Source organism: Hemitrygon akajei, chromosome 9 (genome assembly GCF_048418815.1).
Source record: "Hemitrygon akajei chromosome 9, sHemAka1.3, whole genome shotgun sequence".
Classification (NCBI taxonomy): Eukaryota; Metazoa; Chordata; class Chondrichthyes; order Myliobatiformes; family Dasyatidae; genus Hemitrygon; species Hemitrygon akajei.
The window spans coordinates 37471543-37496284 of NC_133132.1; the positions used below are offsets into that span (position 1 = coordinate 37471543).

At 41.1% G+C, this 24742-nt stretch overlaps 1 protein-coding gene across 3 annotated transcripts in view; it reads left to right on the forward strand.

Moving 5' to 3' along the window:
* tfap2b (transcription factor AP-2 beta) overlaps nucleotides 1-10789 on the forward strand; it is a 79401-nt gene extending 68612 nt beyond the window's left edge. For all 3 annotated transcript variants that reach the window (XM_073055774.1, XM_073055773.1, XM_073055775.1), the window contains exon 7: nucleotides 3095-10789. In XM_073055774.1, the coding sequence (XP_072911875.1) occupies nucleotides 3095-3392 (298 nt within the window). In that variant the 3' untranslated portion in view covers nucleotides 3393-10789. The remainder of the gene's footprint in view (nucleotides 1-3094) is intronic.
* The last annotated feature ends 13953 nt before the right edge of the window (nucleotides 10790-24742 follow it).

Consider the following 24742-nt stretch of genomic DNA (forward strand, 5'->3'; position numbering starts at 1 on the left):
CGTCGCAATTATTCAGTAGCTATAGATGAAGCCCGGCATTTTATCACAGATGCTGGACGAACGGGAACTAATTTGTCATTTAGGACTGAAATTGAACGTACTGGGCTCCTGATAGGGAGCTTTTTGATCTGGGCTCAAAATAGGGGGGGGGGGGAATGGCTCCACTACTGAGGTTGCACCCCTAGCTTAGACCATATGACAAAGGAGCAGAATTAGGCCATTAGGCCCATCGAGTCTGCTACGCCTTTCCATCATGGCTGATGTGTTAGCCCTCTCAACCCCATTCTCCCGCCTTCTTCCCGTAACCTTTTTACATCTTGACTAATCAAGAACCAGTGACCTCCGCTTTAAATATACGCAATAACTTGGCCTTCACAGCCGTCTGTGGGAAGGAATCCCACAGATTCACTACCCCACGGCTGGAAAAAAAAAATCCTCCTCACCTGTTCTAAATGGACGTCCTTTTCCTAGATTCTCCCACTATTGGAAGCATCCTCCTACATTCTCAATATTCGATAGGTTTCAATAAGATTCACACCCCCCCCCCCCATTCTTCTAAACTCCAGCGAATACAAGCCCAGAGCTATCAAACGCGCTCTGACGTGTTAACCCTTTCATTTCCAGATTCATTCTCGTGAATCACCTCCCTAAAACCGTGTCTGTTTAATGACGCGTCTTACTTCCATCCAATAGGTCAACAATTTGGTCGCCTGTCACAAGAGTAAATTTTGTGCCTCTGATTCAAGGGCAGTTTAGTTTTACAAGTTGTTGCCGACGTTTTTTCCCTCCCCTTAGACTAGATTTATACCATAACCCATGGACTCCCAGCTCTCAGAGTTAACTTGACAGTTAAAGAGCAAGTGCATTTTTAGATTGGCAGTAACTCACCTTTTGCTCCAAGTAAGGTGGGACGTGGGGACGGTCGGGGTGAATTTATGCTGGTCTGAAAAGGCAAGTGAGAGAGAGAGTAGTTCATTTGTGGGATTCATTGTCACAGGCGGTTGTGGAGGCCAAGTCATTAGATATATTTAAAGCTGAGGTGTTTAGGTTTGTGATTAGTCAGGGCATTAAAAGTTGTGGAGAGAAATCAGGAGAATGGTGTTGCGAAGGATAATAAATTAGCCATGACGGAATGGTGGAGCTGACTCATTGGGACAAATAGCCTAATTCTTCTCCTATGTTTTATGGTCTTATGATCTTCATTTGTGAAGACATCAGTTAAACCATGGGGCAGCACGATAGCATAATGGTTAGTGCATCATTTCACGGTGCCAGTGACCCGGGTTCAATTTTCACTGCTGCTTGTAAAAGAAGTTTATATGTTCTCTCCATGACTGTGTGGGTTTCCACAAGATGCTCTGGTTTCTTCCCACTTTCCAAAGGTGGACAGGTTGGCAGGTTAATTGGTCACGTGGGTGCAATGGGTGGCATGGGCTCATTGGGCCAAATGGCTTGTTCCTCTGCTGTATCTCTAAATAAATAATACATATACTCATACAACAGTGAAAAAGATGAATTCATTATTGAACTTCCATGGATCAGTGTAGATACAGCTGAAGCTGACTGTACCATGTTCTTCTTCCCCTCTCCCTCCTCCTTACTCCAATCTGGGAAAGCAACTTATGACAAGTTCACAGGATAAACTTTCATCTTTCTTGAATTAAATAAAGTTCTCTAGGTCAACTACCAGTCTGTAGATCCTGTTGGCCATGAAGCCCTCATTAGATAAATATAATATTCCCCCGACAAAAAATCCAAAAACTAAGTTCAAAGTTCAAAGCAAATTTTTCATCAAAGTCATATCTGTTACTATATACTACCCAGAGATTTATTTTCTTGCAGGCATTCACTGTAGAACAAAGAAATATAATAGAATTAATGAAAAACTCCACGCAATTAAAAGCTGACAACTATCGTGCAAAAGAAGACCAAATGGACAAAGACAATAATAATAATAATAATAAACTGATAGATAGATAAGTAAGTAGATATGTACATACTGAGAACATGAGTTGCAGAGTCTTTGAAAGCAAGTCTATAAGTTGTGGACACAGTTCTGTGTTGAGGCGAGTGAAGTTATCCACACTGATTCAGGAGCTTGACGACTGTGTGGTTAATTGTTCCTGAACCAGCTGGTGTGGAACCTTCCAATGTGCAAAAGAAGACAACTCTTGCAAATAAAAATAATAAATAAATAAGCAAACAAACAAATAAACAAATAATACCGAGAACAAGTCTTTGAAAGTGAGTCTGTGGCAATTCAATCAGTTTTGGGTTGAAGTGAGGTGAGATTATCAATGCTGGTTCAGGAGCTCGATGGTTGAAGGCTAATAGACAAAGTACATGACATGCATGTTGTCCATTTCTTTGCAAGGAATGATACGGAAATGAACCAAGCATCCCAACATTTTTGGGCTTTGGATGAAGTTCATAAGTGGCTGAGAGCCCATGAATGTGGCCCTTTTAAGTATTAACTTTCCCGGGTGCTTCATTCACTTTGTCTTCTGTTTACACAAAATATTCTATCTGATTTTATTTTTTAAAGTTTGTGTAATTTTTAATGATTTCTGATTGAGCATAACTCTAAGGTGGATTTTCTTCTCGCTTAAGGAGCAAAATATTCCTCTAACCCTCACATGTGTTATTGCTTGAAAAATCAGCGGACTAAACATGTAACCTAACCTTAACCCTTTCACCTTCGTGAACTCGTGGTGCTTTTAGCCGAATTCCTTAACAATGAGATTAATCTATATTTAGGTTTTGCACTGCTCCATTCATTTTTTTTTCTTTAAAAGAAAATTAAAGAAAGACTCACATCCGTGGGTCATTATAGGAATTGAGAACATATGAGATTCCATTAAAAACATCCGGAACTATTTCACTATTGTAGTTCTATTATAAGCAAAGGAAATCTTAAATAGAAATTCAGATAGATTGGAATTCGATGCGATGCTGTCGGCTCTTCGGTAATCACAATGTGCGGGTTCAGGGGGGTTAAACCAATTTCCATAGCAACCGGATAATGTGCTGTTCCATACATCTGATTTGTGTTATCTGACGGCAACATTCATTGTCTTATTTTCTTAACCCCCAGGCAACTTTGCAAAGAATTCACAGATCTGCTGGCGCAGGATAGAAGTCCTTTGGGGAACACCAGGCCCAACCCAATACTGGACCCAGGCATCCAAAGCTGTTTGACTCACTTTAGCCTCATTACGCATGGTTTTGGCTCTCCTGCCATTTGCGCGGCTCTCACGGCTGTCCAGAACTACCTGACGGAGGCATTAAAGGGACTGGACAAGATGTTCTTAAACAACAACCCAAATAGACACACATCTGGAGGGGAGGCGGGCACCAAAACTGGAGACAAGGAGGAAAAGAACAGGAAATGAGAAACATGCCTCCAAACTTTTTATTTTGTGTAGCTTTATATAAAAAGAATCTTCTATTGACTTGGAAACAACGACGCACACATAAAGAAGCAACACTGGGTCAACTGTTTGCAACCAATGCGGACCTGGATGCAAGGCTTCAAGAGCATTTTTATTGGTATTTTTCCAGTTTTTCAACACTATAACTTCCATTTTATGTCAGAATGGCAGGTGATTTCAAGATCCGCCCTGGTGACTGCAAACTGATTTTTTTTTAATTATCAAAAATTCTTTGGTCCACGTTCATTCCAGATCTTATTTTTGTGCACAGTTCTGCATGATATGAGGATGGAAACATTCCACCAAAAAAAAAAGAAAATGACTACCAGGTAACATGAAAGCTTAATAGTATGCCACCCATCTCCACACCTGATTTGGAAACATTAGCTTTAATATAGAGCTCATGATGTAATGATTCGCACACAGATTTCAATATCTTCTTCTTATGCCCATCACCACTACTGGGGTTTAGGCGGCCAACTGTAGCTCACCAGCGTCCTCTGTCTGGGGCACACAGATTTGAAACTCTTCTTCCTAAGCCCATCACCACTACTGGGACCTAGGCTGCCAATAGCAGCTCACCAGAGTTCTCTGTCCTGGGCCAGACTTTCACTCTTTCAAGGTGTAGCCCATTGAAGATCCTTCCTCTCTGAGGGATGGAGCTTCTGCTGGCATTTCTGTAGTGATGAATTTTTATGGGATGGAGTTGCTAGCCCCATTCCCAACCCTCTTCCTTTCGCAGCCTGGCTTGGGACCGTGCATAGCAGAGCTCAGATTCCAACGTTCTGTGACAATAAGACGTGTTTAACTCCAAGTAAACCTTGCAGTTTGTGGTATGACCATCAACTTTCATACAACATGAACCCTATCTAAATAATTTTTCACCTTGGATCGCAGTTGTCAAATTAATTTCAAGGTGTTCAGGGCAAAGAGTGCAGTTAGCCAGAGAGCAAGTTTGTTTCAAAGAGACAACTTGGAATTCAACAGAGGTTAATGAGTTGGCAGCATTGGTTAAGATAAATGCAAAGTCTTCCCCTAATATGGCATCTTCGTTTTACCCAGAACATGTAACATAGACCAGTACAGCACAAGAACAGGCCCTTCAGCCCACAATGTTGTGCTGATCCAATTGAATTAGTAATCAAATGGCCAACTAAGCTAAACTTTTCTGCCAACACAATGTCCAATCCTTCCATTTCTAATGCATTCATGTGCTTATCTAAACATCTCTTAAAGGTCCCTAATGTATCTGGCTCTAACACCACATTCCAGGCACCCACCACTCTGTAAAAAAGACTTGCCCCTCACATCTCCTTTGAACGTATCCTCTCTCACCTTAAATGCATGCCCTTTGGTATTAGACATTTCAACCCTGGGAAAAAGATATTGTCTGTCTACTCGATCTATGCCTCTCTTATTCCTATAAACCTCTATCATTTTTCCCACAGCCTCTGCCGCTCCAGAGAAAACAACCTGAGTTTCTCCACCCTTTCGTTACTGCAGATGCCCTCTAATCCAACCTGTAATACCAAACTTTCAATTTTTTGTGCTTTCAATAACATCAGCAAACTCGACGGCCTTGTCAATAACCATTTTGTATTTAGCAGCAGCTACATATTTAAGTACAGAATAAATCAGGCAACTCCCGTTAAAAACCTATTCCCATTTTGCTGGGTCTTGCTTTGAATATGTCTTTCTTTTAACAAATTGACCTTATCTCCAAAAGGACACAGATCACGCAACTTAAAGTCTAGATGAGCGAACAAGATTTCTACCCAAACCAAGGGCACCTTTGACCTCAAATATTGGGCAATTTGCTTCTTTTGAGTTCAAAAATCAGAATCAGGTTTAATGTTACTTACATATATTGTGAAAATTGTTGTTTTTTGGCAGTTGTACTGTGCAATACATAAAAATTTACTACAGGTTACAATAAGGAAATACAAAAATAATTGATTAGTGCAAAAAGAGTACAAAATAGTGAGGTAGTGTTCATCGGTTCATGCACCATTCAGGAATATGGTGGCAGAGAGGAAGATGCTGTTCCTATAATGTTGAGTTTGTACCTTCAGGCACCTGTACCTCCTCATTGAGAAGAGAGCGCGTACTGGGTGGTGGGGGTCCTTAATGATTGATGCTGCACTTTTGTGGTATCGCCTTTTGAAAGTGTCCTCAAACTGGAGTCATGATGGAGCTGACTGAGTTTACAATCCTCTGCAGCTTTCTCCGATCCTATTAGTGCCTCCATACCAGGCGGTGATGCAACCAGTCAGAATTTTCTTCACAGTACATCTGTAGAAATTTGCCAGTATTTAATGTCTTTGCCAGAGTTTAGACAGAGTTCACCAATCACTAGTCACTCCATGCGAAGATCCATCGGCGGGCAGATGCTATTGAGTTATAGACATGAGTTTCCAGCAGCCAGCAAGACTCCATACTGCAAATTAAGTCTAAGGTCATGAAGAAAGTTCACACAGTACAAAGCGACCAGAATAACTTATTATCAGTTTTGGAGGGAAAAGATCAGATATTGAAACATTTTCAAAAATATGCTCATTTCATAATGTGCAATCCCTAAATATATTGCCCTAGCAATATATGATAGCTTTTTTGGAATAAATTTAAAATCTCAAGATCACTCATAACTATCAGTCAGGCATTTATAGTCAAACATTAAAACACTGGCCTATTTTAGACTAACAAGTCAAAGTCAAAGTACATTTATCGTCAAAGAACTGTAAGTACACTATAAACATACAATCTTGAGATCTGTCTCCTTATAGGCAGCCACAAAGCAGAGAAACCCAATAGATCCCATTAGAAAAAGACCATCAAACACCCAGTGTACAAAAAAAAGAATTGTGTAAACAACAGAAGTGAGTCTACAGCCACCACTTACAGCCTGCACATTGCAAATCATTTGAGAATTATGTTTAAAAGAGTAGATTGGTTCTTGCAGATTGCCAGAAACTCAGTATTGGAAGCATTGGGGAAAAAAATGAAATTCTTCCAGGCTCTCCAAATTAAAGGGGCAGCATTTTCTTTGAAAATCATTTCTAGTACTGTGTTCATTGTGTTCAAGCCTGTGAACACATTTCAAATTTCTCCCCATCTGTTTTAATCTATTGTAACTTCACCTCAATCATTTCTTCCAAACGTTGAAATTTGCTCTTAACAAATTAATCTATTTAAGGGGGACTATGTTATTGTAGTGTGCTGGTGTGCTGGTGCGTTTGCACATGCATGTGTGTTGGTTTGGAGGAGGAATGGCAGTGAGCACAGTGAAGACATCAGGTTCCCCACAGTTAATGCGGCAGTCAAGTGACACATATTGTAGGTAATGTCATCGTCCTTTTTTGATCCCAGTTTTCAGTTTCGCTATCCTAGCTGGGCACATTTCTCGTGCATAGCTAGTTAAAATAATTATCCATTTAGATACTGGATGCATTATTGTAAAATTCAACAACTTGAACCATATGATGGTTATAACTATTCCAGATACTGCTTATTGTCAATATTGAGTCACTGGTCATGTGTTCAACAAATACACCATATTTTTAGAGAAACAGCAGAGTGACAGGCTCTTCTTGCCCAATGAGCCCATCCTGCCCAATTACAACCATGTGACCAATTAACTGACTAACCTGTATGTCTTTGGACTGTGGGTGGAAACCAGGGCACCCAGTGGAAATCCACACAGTCATGGAGTGAATGTATAAACTCCTTACAGACAGTGGCAGGAACTGAACCCGGGTCACCGGCACTGATAAGCAATGTGCTAACCACTCAACTACTGCAGCAAATCCCTCCCCCAACACCCATCGTCTTGTATCTGTGATTGTCCCTACAATAATACAGTATTTCCTGATGAAGGGTCTCGGCCTGAAATGTCATCTGGGATGCTGCCTGACCTGCTGAGTTCCTCCAGGCAGCTTTGTCTGTGTGACTCTGGGTTTGCAGCATCTGCAGAATCTCTTGTGTTAATAACATTTCCTGATTATTTCTAATGATTTCAACTTCCTGTCAAATTAACCATTTAAAAAAAGGTAAATTGGTGAGAAGTTACATGGAATTCGATGCTCCTTTTAGAAGCAGTTTCCTTTTCATATCTTTTCCACTTTTTCGCCCCAGGCCATGCGCTTCAATGGAGGAGTTATCACAAGCCAAACCTGTGCTGCTCGCTGAGTCCACAGGTGGTAGATAGCGGTTGGAGTGGTTTCCCTGTGGCGACATTAACAAAGCCATGCCAGAACTCACTAAGCTCATTAGACACATTAGCAGGAAAGTTGGAGTGTGGGGTGGACACAGGTGTGAAAGGAATTTACTTGCTCATTCATTTGTGGAGAGGATGTAGTGGGGGAGTCAAAGACCAGAGGGCACAGCCTCACCATACAAGACATCCCTTTCGAACAGAGATGAGCAGCAATTCCTTTAGCCAGGAGGTAGTGAACCTGTCAAATTCATTGCCACAGATGGTCGTGCGTGCCAAGTCATTGGAAATATTAACGCACAGGTTGATAGGTTTTTGATTACTCAGGGCATAGAAGGCAGGAGATTGGGGTTGAGAGGTATAATAAATCAGCCCTGATAGAATGGCAGAACAGACTCAGAGGGCCAAATGGCCTAATTCTGCTCCTATGTCTTAGGGTCTTGACGAATGCACATGCATCTTGTTTATTTTTAATGTTTATTTCTAATATCAAAGTCCTTCAGGGGGAATAAAAAGGCAAGAGTTATTGAATTCTGCTGATTTAGTTATAATTCTGTGGTGTTTAAAATGAACAGCATAAATTTGTAGAATGTCTGTCCTTTGCCCATTTTATCTTTACTGAAACAAAACAGATCAGAGTCCTGATGAACAATCTCCACAGATGCTGCCTGACCTGCTGAGTTCCTCCAGCATTTTGTTTGTATTTCGTTAAATCAAGGCAGCTCTGCTACTGCTGCCAAGAATGTTAATGGCAAATGGCCATCAGTTTCAAGTGCCAGGAAAAATGTTTAATTTTATCTATATATATTTAAGACCGTAAGACGTAAGAATTAGGCCATTCAGCCCATCGAGCCTACTCCACCATTCCATCAGGGCTGATTTATTACCGTGCTCTCTGGTCTTTTGATCCCCCACAATAGATGAATGAAAACTTGTAAAGATCTCTGGTTAAAACATTCCAATCTATGCTTGTGTGTTGTGGATTTTTTATGTAACTTGATTAGATTTTCATTCCTCTTTTGATGGCATCCTTCTGGTTGCTCTGAGCTCAGTGCTGATATGGTATTTTGAAAATCAAAACTGTTTTATGAATCAGGCACGATGTTTCAAGTGCATGGGGATTCCAGATTAAGCTGACAGTTCAGTATGACTGCACTCATTTTGTGCAGTGGAGCTGAGCCAGGCAAATGTAACCAACGTGTAGAAACTGAGTCACACACACAAAATGCCGGAGGAACCCAACAGGTCAGGCAACATCTATGAAGTGGAATAAATAGTTGATGTTTCAGGCCGAGACTCTCTCTGTTGTTTATCCCTCTCCATAGATGCTGCCTGAGTTCCTCAAGTATTTTGTTGGTGTTACTTAAGATTTCTTGCATCTGCAGAATTTCTTGTGTTTATACGGAATCTGAATTTTCTCTGCTCTCCCACTCCAGAAGCAGACATACACAAATGCACACACCCCCCCACATTCATACATACACTCTCTCTCTCTCTCTCACACACACACACACACACACACACACACACACACACACACACACACACACACACACACACACACACACACACACACACACACACACACACACACACACACACACACACACACACACACACACTTGTTCCTCTTCCCAACACACGCATTCAAGATACGATTGGATGATAACTTAGACAAAATAGATCATTTTTTGCATTGCAACCACATGCGCCCCATGACAACTTTAAACTCGTCTCTTAAGTAATGAAGCATACAAGTCCACCACACGGAAAAGGTAAATTTGTCTCAGAGGGAAGTTGCCAGCTTCCTTCCCGGTTCTCCCAGATTACCACATGAAATATAAAACTCAGTTTGCAATGGTATGCATTGAGGTGTTTTTGAATGCAGGAGATAGATTTAAGGTGGTCAGGAGCTGAGAGAAGGGTCGGGGTGCTCCCAGAGCCTCGTTAAATAACAAAACATGATATTGTACACTTTATAATTCTGGGAAGCCCCACAAAGCATTCAACATGATACAAACAGTGCACTTACTTGGCACAATCCTAAACCTAAAGATTAATCCAAAAGCGCTCTTTATAACTACCAGAGAGTAACTGGAACGTATAATATTTTAGACTGAAGAGTTGGGTGTTCATGCAGCTAATCTCGATGCAGGAAGAAAGGTGATTCGTTATTAGTCATAAAGTTTTGCAAACAAACTGCCAATCTACCGCCAGCAATTGACAATCTATTGAAAGTGTTGCCAATCAGTACTTGAAGTTTGTTTACTCTCCACTGGAAGTCTTTTAAATGTTTTTATCCCCACAGGTGGTATAATTTGCAAAGACATGGGATTCTGTGTATTTCAGTGTCAAGGAATACGACAAATTCGAAATGTGCACCAATTTTATTTTTAAACAATTCATATTGTAATCTGAGTTATTTAAATATAAATGCCCCAGAGAGTAACATAATACTTAAGCTGACAAATACTCAAATATTGTCACAAGCTTCTAATCCATTGAAAAGGAATCCCTCCTTGTCAAAAATAAGCACAAACTCTTAAGCCCGATGGCTAGAAGTGCGTACGAGCAGGCTGTACAGTTTGGACTGTTCCCATCCTTGTCATATGCTACATAATAAAACCCTTTTTGTCTCCAGAAATTAGGTAACCTGATTTCAATGCAACATTTTCCAAATATACAACTTGGAACACTAGTTCCTCTGGGTCCCCACTGGGATTCAGCTTGGAGGGGGCGGGTGGGTTATCATTGTCCATGTTTGTATATATTTATTTAATGTTAATTTAATGGGATTGTAAATATGGTGAGCCAGTAGTGGGGTATTTATCTATGATTCCATACCTCTGTGAGTGGGTTGAAAATGCTTGACACTAGGTAGTCCACTATCTGATCTCTGTTCACTAGACACATTGTAAAGGTGATGGGTAGAACTTGTTTATTGTCCAGTTGTGGTCTCATTTTAAGAGAGAAAAAAAAAGAGTTGAGTACCTTGTGATTTTGTTGTATTTTATTCAGTTTATATGTGATGCTGCTTCACTTTTCAGACAGATTTTGTTGCTAGGTCTGTCCACCTACTGGTTGTATGAATGAAAACCGATCTGTCTTCAAGAAACAAATGAGAACATAATAAACCTTTCTTCCAAAATGTACTGTCCTTTTCTCTCTCTTTCAGTAAAGCAATAAAGAGCAACCACAATTCTTTAGTCTGTATTTGTCCCTGGGAGATTTCCAATGGCATCAGGCAAAGGTTACAGAAATGTCCCTAAAGCAAAGATTCAAGATCTTTAATGTCATTTCCTGTACATAAATGTAAATAAGAACACAATAATTGTTACTCCAGATCCAATGCAGCACAAAAAATACACAAAAGATAAAGAACACAATAAAAACATCGAATAAATATAAATTCATAAGTTAGGTTATATACAGAGATTGACTGTATGTCTACAAAGTGATGCTAGGTCATTAATGAGGAGATCAATGAGAAATAATAAAGTAGTGGTGGAGTTAGTGGGTGGAGATGTAGATCAGCTTTACTGCTTGGGGAAAGTAACTGGTTTTGAATCTGGGAGTCCTGGCGTGGATGCTCTGTAGCCTCCTCCCTGGTGGGAGTGGGACAAACAGTCCATCAGCAGGGTGGGTGGGTGGGATCGTTTGTGGTCTTACTGGGCCGTTCTGTATATATGTTTGTCCTTGTTGGTGGGTAAGCTGCTGCCAGTGATGTGTTGGGCAGTTTTGATGACCCTTTTGAACAGTTCAGCTTTGGGGAGTGTGTATAAATTTTAAACTCAGTGGCCACTTTATTAGGTACCTCCTGCACCTCATGGCCTTCTGCTGCTGTAGCCTATCCACTTCAAGGTTTGATGTGCGGAGCATTCAGAGGCGCTCTTCTCCACAACACTGTTGTAACTCGTGGTTATTTGAGTTATTGTCACCTTCCTGTCAGCCTGAACCAGTCTGGCCATTTTTGCCCACAGAACTGCTGCTCATTGTATTTTTTTTTTGGTTTTTCATACCGTTTTCTGTAAACTCTGGAGACTCTTGTGTGTGAAAATTCAAGGAGATCAACAGTTTCTGAGATACTCAAACCACCCCATCTGGCACCAGCAATCATTCCACTGTCAAAGTCACCTAGATCACATTTCTTCCGCATTCTGATGTTTGGTCTGAACAACTGCTGAACCTCTTGACTGTGTCTGCATGCTTTTATATACTGAGTTGCTGCCACATGATTGGCTGATTAGATAATTTGCATTAACGAGCAGGTGTGCCTAATAGTGTAGCCACTGAGTGCATATCATACATATTAAACATTATGATCTAAGTGTGGACGTTGATGAGTGCAATTGGCTGAACAGGTAGCAGACAAATTTTAAGGTATTTTGGAATTTTATTTTATTTTAGAGATACACCACAGGACAGGCCCTTCCAGCCCTTTGAGTTGTGCTGCCCGGTAACCCACTGCTTTCACCCTAGCCTAATTACAGGACAATTTATAATGACTGATTGACCTACTAACTGGTATGCCCTTGGACTGTGGGAGGAAACCGGAGCTCCCGGCGAAAAGCCACACAGTCCATGAGACTCCTTACGGATGATGTCGAAATTAAACTAAACCCCGTTGCTCTGAGCTGTAATTGAGCCACGCTAACTGCTACGCTACCATGATTCTTGAGATTACGCCTTCCAAAGACCATCGGCACACAGCTTACGAGACAATGAACTCTTAGTCAGGAATCTGGGTCATTCTAAGAGCAAATTAGAAATTGTGGGTCTTTATTGATTCAAGATTCCTGATAGGGGAATTGTTTTTGCAACAACATCTATCTTGTTGGCCCTAATGTCCTTTCTAGTTCTCATCCAACAAATTCTTCTTTGTCCATATTTGGTCTCACAATGAGGAAGAAAATGCACATTTTCTCCTTGTGGTAATTTAAAAATATTTCTCTCTTTTTTCCGCTCTCTGTTCCCTCTTTTTCTATTCCCCACTGACCTCTTACCTCTTCTGCTCACTGGCCTATCACCTTCCCCTGGATCCCTTCCTTCTTCCCTTTCTCCAATGCTCCACTCTTCATCTCATGCTCATTCTTCATCTTCAATGTTCATTCCTTCATCTCCCATCCTTTACTTTTCCCACCCACCTGACTTCACCGATCACCTTCTAGCTTGTCTTCCTTCCCCTCCCACCCGCCTTTTCATTCTGGCACCTTTTCTCAACCTGTCCTATCCTGATGAAGGGTCTTGCCCACAAAATTGACTGTTTGTTCTTTTCTATAGACACTGCCTGATCTGCTGAGTTCCTCCAGCTTTTTGTATGTGTTGCTTTGGAGTTCCAGCTTCTGCAGAATTTCTTGTGTTAATGTTAAACACTTTTTAGCGATGGGATCAATTTTTTTCACATACGGAGATCTTCATTTTATCTTTTATGGTAAATGCAAAAATGATGGAGATCATGGTTATCAATTCTGGAGGATCACTGTTGTTTACTAATTCTATTCCATTTTTATTTTGCCATTGTTGAAAGAGAACACCATATCTCCATCAGCAAATAGGATTATCATAAATTTTCCATTTCCCTACACCCATTTAAGACCTATCACTCAGACCAGAAATCAATCATTAATTTTGCATTATGCTTATCATTTTCATACCTTGAAGTTGTGTTGCAATGGGACTAGCTTCTAAACAATGATTGAAGGAAGCGTTCAGAATCAGAATTAGGTTTATTGTGACCTATGTATGAAACCTGTTTTTTGAGGCAGCAGTACATAAAATATCCTATAAATTACAATAAGAAATGTAAAACTTGTCGATGGTAGACATAAATCCTGTCCAAGCAAATAGAATTGCAGCGCGCTGGCACTAATTACAAACATCTCAATGTTTGTCGAGCAGAATTGACAGAAGAAACATCTAATTTTGTTTGAAAAGTGAAAAACAAGTACAGAAATCTTAAAATTATCAGAAGTTTCAGATCATTGAGATAAAATTCAACATTGACAGTGGTGCTAAATTGACTCTGTGTGTTGCTAACCAGGCTCAGATTTTTGTTACACAAGAATAGAGGCACTAGTAAAGTCAACCAGTAAGACAGCATCTGAAGTAGGAGAGAGGCCGAACAGGGCTAAATTTAATTTTCAACTCCTGTGTGCCTACGCAGTTTTTAAGAAGACAGTTTCTGAGCAATTTTGGGCTCCTTATTTATGAAAGAATGTGCTGATATTGGAGGTTCACAAAAATGATTCTGAGAATGAAAGGCTTATCATATCAGGAGCATGTGATGGCTTTGGGCCTGTACTCACTGGAATTTCGAACAATGGGGAGGGGAGGGGATCTCATTAAAGTCTATAAAATGTTGCAAGTGCGGATGTGAAGAGAATGGTTCCTTGGGTGGGGTAGTCTAGCACCCGAGGGCACAGCACCAGAATAGAGGAATGTGCATTTAGAACGGTGATGAGGCAGAATTTCTTTAGCCAGAAGGTGGTGAATCTGTGGAATTCACTGCCACAGGCAGCTGTGGAGGCCAGGTCACTGGGTGCACTTAAGGTGGAGGTTGATAGTTTCTTGATTAGTCAGGATGTGAAAGGTTATGGGGAGGGCAGGTGAATAGTGTTGATAGAGAAATAGATCAGCCATGGTGAAATGGCAGAGCAGGCTTGATGGGCCAAATGGTCTAATTCTGCTCCTATCTCTTGTGGTCTTATGGTCTTATAAACATTTTATTGGTTATTATTTCCTAGTTCCAGACCTGTCCATGGCATTCGTAAGAACATAAAACCCAGGAAAAACATAGAAATCAGGAGCAGGAGTCAGTCATCGGATCCTTTGAACCTAGCCTGCCATTCAATAGGATCATGTCTGATCTGCCTTGGATTCAGGTCCACCTATCTGCATTTTCTCCATAACCCTTAATTACCCTGCTGAGCCAAAATCTCCCTAACTGTGTCTTATATTTATTTACTGAGGTAGCCTCTACCGCTTCCCTGGGCAGAGAATCCCAAGGATTTACTACCCTCTGGGAAGAGAAGTTGCTCCTCATCTCCATCTTAAATCTTTTCTCCTGAATCTTGAGGCTATGTTCCCTACTTCTAATCTCACCTCCCAGTGGAAACAGCATTGATGTAGCTTGTTGAAAAGCAAGCCAAAGGCTAGGATATTTGGTGCAGGCCTCACACGAGTCTACTACAGGGGTACATTGAGAATGTGGTTGAGTGGGTAGAATAAATCAGCCATGATGGAATGGTAGAGTAGGTTTGATGGTCTCCTATATCTTCTGGTCCTACATCATATGGTCTTCTGGTATAAGTATGATATCACTCAGAAATGGTGATTAAAACACTTTTAAAGATCTTAATTAAAGTTTACTTTAAAAAAATGGATGAATGCGACATGTTAATGAAAATTAAGAGTTACTAGTTTTGACAAGAAAAGTGGACCAAAGATGTGGGTAATGCAAGGAAAGCGGGCAAAGGGACTAAATGAAGATCTCCATATCTAAGTGCAAATAATCTGTGGAATTACTTATTGAGATACAGTGTGGAAGAGGCCCTTCCAGCTCTTCAAAACCCTTCAGCACCGCCCGGCAATCCTCGATTTAATCCTAGCTTAATCAGGAGACAATCCATAATGACCAACTAACCTGCCAACCGGCACATCCTTGGACTGTAGGCGGAAACCAGAGCACCCAGAGGAAACCCACGTGGTCACGAGGAGAATGTACAAACTCCTTACAGGCAGTGCCGGGAATTGAACCCGGACACTGGTACTGTAAAGCGTCGCGCTAACCACCTCGAGATGGCTATGGAGGCCAAGTCATTGGGTATATTTAAAGGGGAGGTTAATAGGTTCTTGATTAGTCAGGGCATCAAAGGTCATAAGTAAAACACAGGAGAATGGGGGTGAGGGGGATAATAAATCAGTCATGATGGAATGCTGGAAAAGACTTGCTGGGTCATATGGCTTAATTCTGCTCCAATGTCTTATGATCTTTCCAAAAAAACAACTGAGAAGCACAAAAAGAGATAAGCAGGTAGGATTTTATCTACCTGCTTATAGTGGCATGGTTAGGAGGAAATCAAAACTTGGAACTCAAAATTCAGGGATATTTGATTTTTAGAGAGGACAGGTGGGGAAGAAATGATTGTGAGGCTGCTGTGCTGATTGGAGATTAGTAAGTATGGTAGTGAGAAATGCTTGATGCTCATAAGCATGACGTCTTAATAAGCTGATAAGGAAGGCGGGCTCTGTCGTGGGCAAAGTACTGGAGAGTTTAACATCGGTAGCTGAGCGAAGGGCGCTGAGTAGGCTACGGTCAATTATGGAAAACTCTGAACATCCTCTACATAGCACCATCCAGAGACAGAGAAGCAGTTTCAGCGACAGGTTACTGTCGATGCAATGCTCCTCAGACAGGATGAAGAGGTCAATACTCCCCAATGCCATTAGGCTTTACAATTCAACTGCCAGGACTTAAGAACTTTTTTTAAAGCTATTATTAATGCTTTTTGAGTTAGTGATTTAGATGCATATCATATTATTACTGAGTTAAGTATTGTATGTAATGAGTTTTTGCTACAACAAGTGTATGGGACATTGGAAAAAATGTTGAATTTCCCCATGGGGATGAATAAAGTATCTATCTATCTATCTATCTATCATATACATGCATCATATATGCATGGTAAGGATAACAGAGGTGGTCACAAGAGGCAGAGATTGCTACAGGAATGCTTCAAGTGGACTGGCTGTTCGAGGAGTCATCTGTTGATCTGAATGAATTTACCACGGTTGTTATGGACTTTATAAAAATGGTTATAATCAAGTGTGTTCCCACAAAATCATTTAGAGTCTTCACTGAACAGAAGCCCTGGATGAACCAGAAGATCTACAATCTGCTGAGGGCCAGATCAGTGGTGTTCATCTCTGGTGACCAACAAAGATACAAGAGGTCCAGGTATGATCTCTGGAAGTGGTCAAACTTGAATCACTGGAGGATGCTTGACAGGTGTGGCAGGGCTTGAATGCTATTAATTCTTACAAAGTGAAACCAAGTGACACAAGTGATGCAAAGCCAATGTCTTTGATCATCCAGATGAGCTCAATTTCTTCTCTACCTGCTTTGAACATCAAAACATGGAGGAACCTTCACAAGCTCTCTCAGCTCCTGATGACCCTGTGATTTCAGTCTCTTCAGGCTGATGTGAGAGCATCCTTCAGGAAGCTAAACCCATGGTAATCATTCAGCCCAGATGGAGTATCTGGCCAAATGCTAAAGATCTGTGCTGATTAATTGACTGCAGTGTTCATTGATATTTTTAACCTCTCACTTTGGCAACCTGTTTCAAGCAGGCTTTAATTATACCAGTGCCTAAGAAGAAGATGGCAACCTGCCTCAAGACTATCATCCTGTAGCATTTACATCCACTGTGATGAAGTGCTTTGAGATGTTGGTGATGAAACATATCAATTCCAAACTGAGAAGCAACTTGGATCCACTCCAATTTGCCTACTGTCATTATAGGTCCATAGCAGATTCCACTTCACTGGCTCTTTGCTCAATCTGGGAAAATCTGGACACCAAAGATGCCTGCATCAGCATGCTTTTCATCAACTACAGCTCAGTATAAAATACCATCATTTTCTCAAAACTAATCAAAGATTCAAGACCTTAGCCTCAATCCCTCCTTGCGCAATTGGATCCTCAATTTCCTCACTTGCAGACCCCAGACAGTTCAGATTGGCAACAACATCTCCTCCAAGATGTCCATCAGCACAGGCACACCACAAGGCTGTGTGCTTACTTCCTGTTCTACTCAACTTTATACTTATGACTGTGCGGCTAAGCACAAGCCCAATGCTATATTCAAGTCTGCTGGTGACACTGCAGTCACAGGCTGAATCAAAGGTACTGACGAATCACCATTTAGGAAGGAGATTGAAAATCTGGCAGAGTGGTGCCATAACAACAGCCTCTCACTCAATGTCAGCCAGACTAAGGAGCTGATTATTGACTTCAGGTGGAGGAAACCAGACTTCCATGAGCCAGTCCTCATCGGGAGATCAGAGCTGGAGAGGGTCAGTGACTTTAAATTCCTAGGTATGATTACTTTGGAGGACCTGTCATGGAACTAGCATGTAGTTGGCATTGTAAATAGGGCATGGTGGCACCTCTACTTCTTTTGAAGTTTGTGAAGATTCAGCTTGACAACTAAAACTTTGATAACTTTATAGATGTGTGGTGGAGAGTACTGTATATTAATTGGATGCATCATGGCCTGGTATGGAAACACAAAAACCCTTGACAAGAAAATCCTACAAAAAATAGTGCATGTGGCTCATCATGGGTAAAGCTCTCCTCACTATTGAGCTGTCGCAGGAAAGCAACATCCTTTATCAAGGACCATTATGATTCATGCCATGTCCTTCTCACACTGCTGCCATCAGGAAGAAGGTACAGGAGCCTTAGGACCCACACCACCAAGTTCAGGAACAGTTATTACCCCTCAACCACCAGGCTCTTGAACCAGAGGGACTAACTTCACTCAACTTCACACCCCATCTCTGAACTGTTCCCACAACCTATAGACTCACTTTCGAGGATTCATTATTCCATCTTCTTGATATTTATTGTTATTTATTATTATATTGTTATATCTCTTTTGTATTTGCACAGTTTTTTATTGTGCCTTACATATTGGTTGGTTTCCGTCTTCTTGGGTGCAGACTTTCTTCCTACTGCTTTTCTTGGAATTACTGTGTATGCCCGCAAAAATGCTTCTGATGACATATATGCACTTTGGTAATAAATTTACTTTGAACTTTGAGCTTTTAACACACAGTGGCCAGTTTATTAAGTGCAGGAGAGGAACTCAGTGTAATCTTCTGCTGCTGTAGCCCATCCACTTCAAAGTTCGATGCATTGTGCATTTAGGGATGCTTTTCTGCACGTGCTTATTTGAATTGCTGTCACCTTCCTGTCAGCTTGAACCAGTCTGGCCATTCTCCTCTGACCTCTCTCATTGACCAAGGCGTTTTCACCCACAGAACTGCTGCTCATTGGATGTGTTTTTTTTTTGTTTTTCACACCATTCTCTGTAAACCCTAGAGACTGTTATGTGTGAAAATCCAAAGGGATCAGCAGTTACTGATGTACTCAGACCACCTTATCTGGCAGCCACAATAATTCTACGGTTTCACAATTCTTCCCCCTTCCGATGATTGGCCTGAACAACTGAACCTCTTGCTCATGACTGCGTGCTTTTATGCATTGAGTTGCTGCCACGTGATTGGCTGATTAGATATTTACATTAATGAGCGAGTGTACCTAAAACAGTGGCCACTGAGTGTAGACCAAACCAGCAACCACATTGTAGGAAAGAGTATAAATCAAGAAATAATGGGTGCTTGGGATCATCAAATTGGAAATGTTAGCCAGGAGAATGAATTCATTTTGCATATGCGATAGTTACCTGGAGCCATCTGTTGTAGAGCCAAGCCAGGGAATAGGCTATTTTGAAAGTGATAATCTATTACAAGACAGAGGTAGAATAAATGATTTCAGACTGAGAGATCCCCTAGGAAACTGTGATTACAGTATGACAGAATTTTAGCTTTCAGCTTGAGAGTGGAAACCTTGGGTATGAAACAACTGTGTTAAACTTAAACAAGACAAATTATAGTGGAACGAAGAGAAGATTGTCTAAAGTGGAATGGGCAAATAGATTAGCAAGTAAGACAGCAGACAAGCAGTTTTAGACATTTAGACATTTAAGAAATAATTCATATCTCCTCGTAAAAATGTACTCCAAATTGGAATTCTAATGGTACAAAGAACTGAACAGGGTGAAATGAGGAAGTGAAGGTGGGAATTCATTTGAAAGAGAAAACATAACAGGGAAAAGACAGTAATTGGCCCAAAGATCAGCGGAGGCTCAGAATTCAGTACATAGAATTTGCAGAGGACGGAGCATATAGAACAGTACAGCATAGTACAGGCCCTACGGCCCACAATGTTGTGTCGAACTTTTAACCTATTCTAAAAACAAGTTTTCCCTTCCCTCCCACATAGTCCACCACGTTTCTTTCATCAGGGCTTCAGCAGATATTTTCCATCATTCTTTATGGCATAGCATAGCATCCAATTCCATTCATTCCAGAAAAACAACAGAGAAGGGATTAAGTGTTCCCACTACCTCTAGAGAATTAGTATTCACCAACCTAAAGCCTAAGACGCCCTCGGGACCTGATGGTTAAAATTCTAGGATCATAATAAGACCATAGGACTCAGGAGCTGGAGTAGGTCAGTCTGTTCATTGAGTCTGCTCTGCCATTCAATCATGGGAGATTTATTTTACCTCTCAACTCCATTCTTCTGCCTTCTCCCTGTAACCTTTGACACTCTTAATAATCAAGAACTTATCAACTCTGTTCTAAATATACTGAATGATTTGGCCTCCACAGCTGACAGTGACAATAAATTCCACAGATTCACCACCCTCTGGCTAAAGAAATTCCTCTTCATCTTCATTCTGAAGGAGCATTCTCATATTCTGAGTTGGTGCCTTTGGACCTAGATTTCCTCGCTGTTGGAAGCATCCTCTTTCTAGGCCTTTCAATACTTGATAGGTAATAGAAATAACGTCAACATTAGTGGATGCAGTGGTTGCAACTTTTCAAATGTCCTGGGTTCTGGAAAACTACAGGAAGACTGGAAAGCTGTCAGTATGCATGACAAACTTTTCACTGTACCTTGTACGTGTGACAATAATAAATCAATATCAAAAAAGTAGCAAATAATTTTATCATATTCAAAGGCCATTATGCAAGTATAATGTCTTACTACAGCTCAGCCATTTCATACCAAGGACCCTAATGAGTTACATTCCCTGTCAGTACCTGAGTTATAGGGGAAGATTGAATAGGCTAGGGTTTAGAAGAATGAAGGGAGATTTGACAGGGGTATACAAAATTATAACGAATAAAGATGGGGTAAATGCAAGCACGTATTTTTTTCACTGAGTTTGGGTGAGACTAGAACTAGAAGTCATGGGTTAAGGGTGAAAGGTGAAATATTTAAAGGGAACCTTCTTCATTCAGAGGGTGGTGAGAGCGTGGAATGAGCCTATGGAAATTTGGATATGTAAATCGATGGGAGGGTTATGGAAGTCTATGGTCTGGGTGCAGGTTGAAGGTTCAACTGTTTCTGTGCTGTAGTGTTCTATGACTCCATGACAATTGGATCCCTTTTCAAACACCCTAAAACTGAATATAATTTTTGAAATCAATCACTTTCTGAGTGCAATCAATTCACGTATTCTCTTCCTTTGGCAATGCACAGCAATCTGTTTCACTGAGAAACTAAAAGGTGGCCACAGGCAAAGAGAATAATGCTCAGGAAAGGAGATGATGCTGTTGGGAAACGAGGAGGGAAATTTAAAAAAAAACTTGCCAAAATTCCTCAGCAATTTCTTTAATTCTCATTTGCTATATTTACAAATTGTTTTTAGAATAAAAAATAGCCAGAACACTATAAAATTGTAATGCAGAAAGATGTTATGAAAGCAATGTTTTTTACCCATTGTGCTTTTAAAATATTAATGTAGGCACCTGCAATTATCGGCTCATCACCTACCTCCAAATGTCAAATGAAACATGTTCTTACAATGCCACCATAGTTGCTATTAGTTAGCGTGGCGCTGTTAAAGCTCGGGATATTGGAACTCAAAGTTGAATTCCAGGTCTGCCTGTAAGGAGCTTGTAAGTTCTTCCTATGACCACGTGACTTTGCTCCAGGTGGTCCAGTGTCCTCTCACAGTCCAAAGATGTACCAATTAGTCTGTTAATTGGTCATTATAAATTCTCCTGTGATTTGGCTAGGGTTAAATGGGTGGGTTGCTGGGAGGAGTGGTTAGTTGGGCCAGAAGGGTCTGTTCCACGCTGTATCCCTAAATAAACAAAAATAACTAAATCAAGTCGTGTCCTGAGGTATTTATGGCTTTCACTAAAATCTGGCCATATCTTAATGACTGCATTGCAATATTCAAAGCTGTTGTATATGCATTGTTGTAAACACCAACAGCCCTGGTAAATGCAGTTAATTTTTAGCATGAGCTCTCAGCTAGTCATTGGATACTTTAGTTCTAGTGTGACCAAGTTCAAATTCAAAGTTAACGTATCAAAGTACATTTACGTCATCATATACAACCTTGAGATTCATTTTCTTGTGAAAATACTCAGTAAGTCCAAGACACACAGTAGAATCAATGAAAGACCACACCCTACAGGACAGACAAACAATGTGCAAAAGACAACAAACTGTGCAAATACGAAAGAACAGCAAAAAAATAATAATAATTAATAAATAAGCAATAAATATCGAGAACATGAGATGAAGAGCCCTTGAAATTAGATAGATAGATAGATACTTTATTCATCCCCATGGGGAAATTCAACTTTTTTCCAATGTCCCATACACTTGTTGTAGCAAAACTAATTACATACAATACTTAACTCAGTAAAAAATATGATATGCATCTAAATCACTATCTCAAAAAGCATTAATAATAGCTTTTAAAAAGTTCTTAAGTCCTGGCGGTAGAATTGTAAAGCCTAATGGCATTGGGGAGTATTGACCTCTTCATCCTGTCTGAGGAGCATTGCATCGATAGTAACCTGTCGCTGAAACTGCTTCTCTGTCCGTAGATTTGGGGAACAGTTTAGTGATGGGGCGAGTAACGTTGAATGAAGTTATCCCACTGGTTTAAGAGCCTGATGGTCGATGGGTAATAACTATTCCTGAACCTGGCAGTGTGGGTCCTGGTGTCAGGAATCAGAGGCAGGGAAAACCACTTTGTCTAATCAACGTCCTTTAAACAAATTGCTACATCACAACCTGCCTATTTGCCATCAGCTCTTCCCAGTAATTATTCTTGAGGATAATTGTCCAATTAGTGAGCATAATAGTGATTAAATTTAAGACAATAGATGCATACTTTTAGAGAATTCGCAATACACAGTATTTCATTCTTTGATAGATTATTGAGATACAGCACGGAATAGGCCCTTCCGGCGCTTTGAGCTTCACCACTCAGCAACCCCCGACAACCCCGGTTTACCCCTACCCTAATCACGGGACAATGTACAATGACCAATTAACCTACTAAGCAGTACATTTTCGAAACTGGAGTACCTGCGGAAAACTCACCTGCTCCACAGGGAGGACGTGCAGAGACTTCTTACAGAAGACACTGGAGTTGAACTCCGAGCATCGACACTACGAGTTGTAATAGGTAGCAAGACCATGAATATCTATTCCATTTCAGCTCTGCACAACGTACATACTTCATTGGTGCAGTCTGAGCAGACAGAGATTCCTTCCAATGATAACACCACTGAATACATTGAATATTACAGCAACATCATGAAGGATCCCACACTCCCAGTTTATGGACTCTCAACAGGGAGGAGGCTACATAGCATCCACCCCAGGACTTCCAGACTCAAAAACAGCAACTTTCCCTGAGCTGCAAGACTGATCAACACCTCCACCCTCTAACCCACCCCCCCCACACCCCCAACCACCACTACTTCATTATTTCCTGTCAGAGTCACACTCCCGTGCCTAGCACCACTTTATGAACGTACAATCAATCTATGTATACAAACTATCATACTGTATGTATATATATTGATAGTGTTTTTATTATTGTGTTCTTTATCTTGTGTTTCTTTTCATGCTGTATCGGATCTTGGAGTAACAATTATTTCATACTCCTTTACACTTGCGTACTGGAAATGACATTAAACAATCTTGAACCTAGAATCTGGAATAATACATGTGGGAATGTTTACAGGTAATAAACTATCGCTGGATTCTGGCCTAGGGATACACTATCCAATGGTTTGCTTATGATAGTTTTGTTTCCCACTTTGCTCTCCCCCCCCCTTTAACCCTGTACACCTCTCCCCCCACTTTAACCCTGTACACCACAGTTGAAGTGGGCAAGTTTCAAAAGTCCCAGTAGCCTGTGGCTTCACACCGTTGGTCATTTTTTTTGCAACTGTGAACTCCGGCAGACTTCTGAACAATGAAGTTAGGCCACAGCTGAGGCCAACTCGACTCTCACTGGTCACACACGTTCCTAACAGAGGTCACTGGATGGGTAACAGAAGCAGAAACCGAACCTCATTTTGTCCCCTCTCTATCAGTGAGCTCGTTCATTCGTTCATTACGTGCCATGGGAAAGGCTGAACAGTCGATTGTTTCGGGCTGAGACCCTTCATCAGGACTGGAGAAAAAAGATGAGGTTAGAGTAAGAAGGTAGGGGAGGGGAGGAAGAAATTCAAGGTAGTGGGTGATAGGTGAAACTGGGAGGGGGTGAGAGCTGTGACGTTGATTGGTGGAAGAGATAAAGGGCTGGAGAAGGGGAATCTGATAGGAGAGAGGACAGAAGACCACGGAAGAAAGGGAAGGGGGAGAAGCACCAAAGGAAGATGATTGCCAGGTAAGGAGATAAGGTGAGTGAGGGAAATGGGAATGGGGAACGGTGAAGGAGAGAGGGTAGGGGGGCATTACCGGAAGTTCAAGAAATCTATGTTCATGCCCTCAGGTGGGAGGCTACCCAGGCGGGATGTAAGATGTTGCTCCTCCAACCTGAGTGTGGCCTTATTGTGGCAGCAGAGGAGGTAATGGACTGACATGTCGGAATGGGAATGGGAATTGGAATTAAAATGGGTGGCCACCGGGAGATCTTGGTTTTTCTGGCGGTCCCTCCGGCATTTTGTGTGTGTTGTCTGTAATAAACTTTTTTGTTCCAGTTTGTCCTGCCCCAAATCTTCTTCTACATTCAAAGGGGTTATAAATAAGAGGTCCCCTTACTCATTTAATGAGAAAACAATTGGTCCAAATAGAAGTCATAGAACATTACAACACTGAAACAGGTCCCTCGGGCTCTCTAGTCCATGTTGGACAATTAATCTGCCTAGTCCCATCAACCTGCACCACTCTCCACACCCCTCCCATCCAGGTACCTATCCAAACTTCTCTTAAATATTGAAATTGAACCTCCATCCATCATTTCCACTGGCAGCTCATTCCACA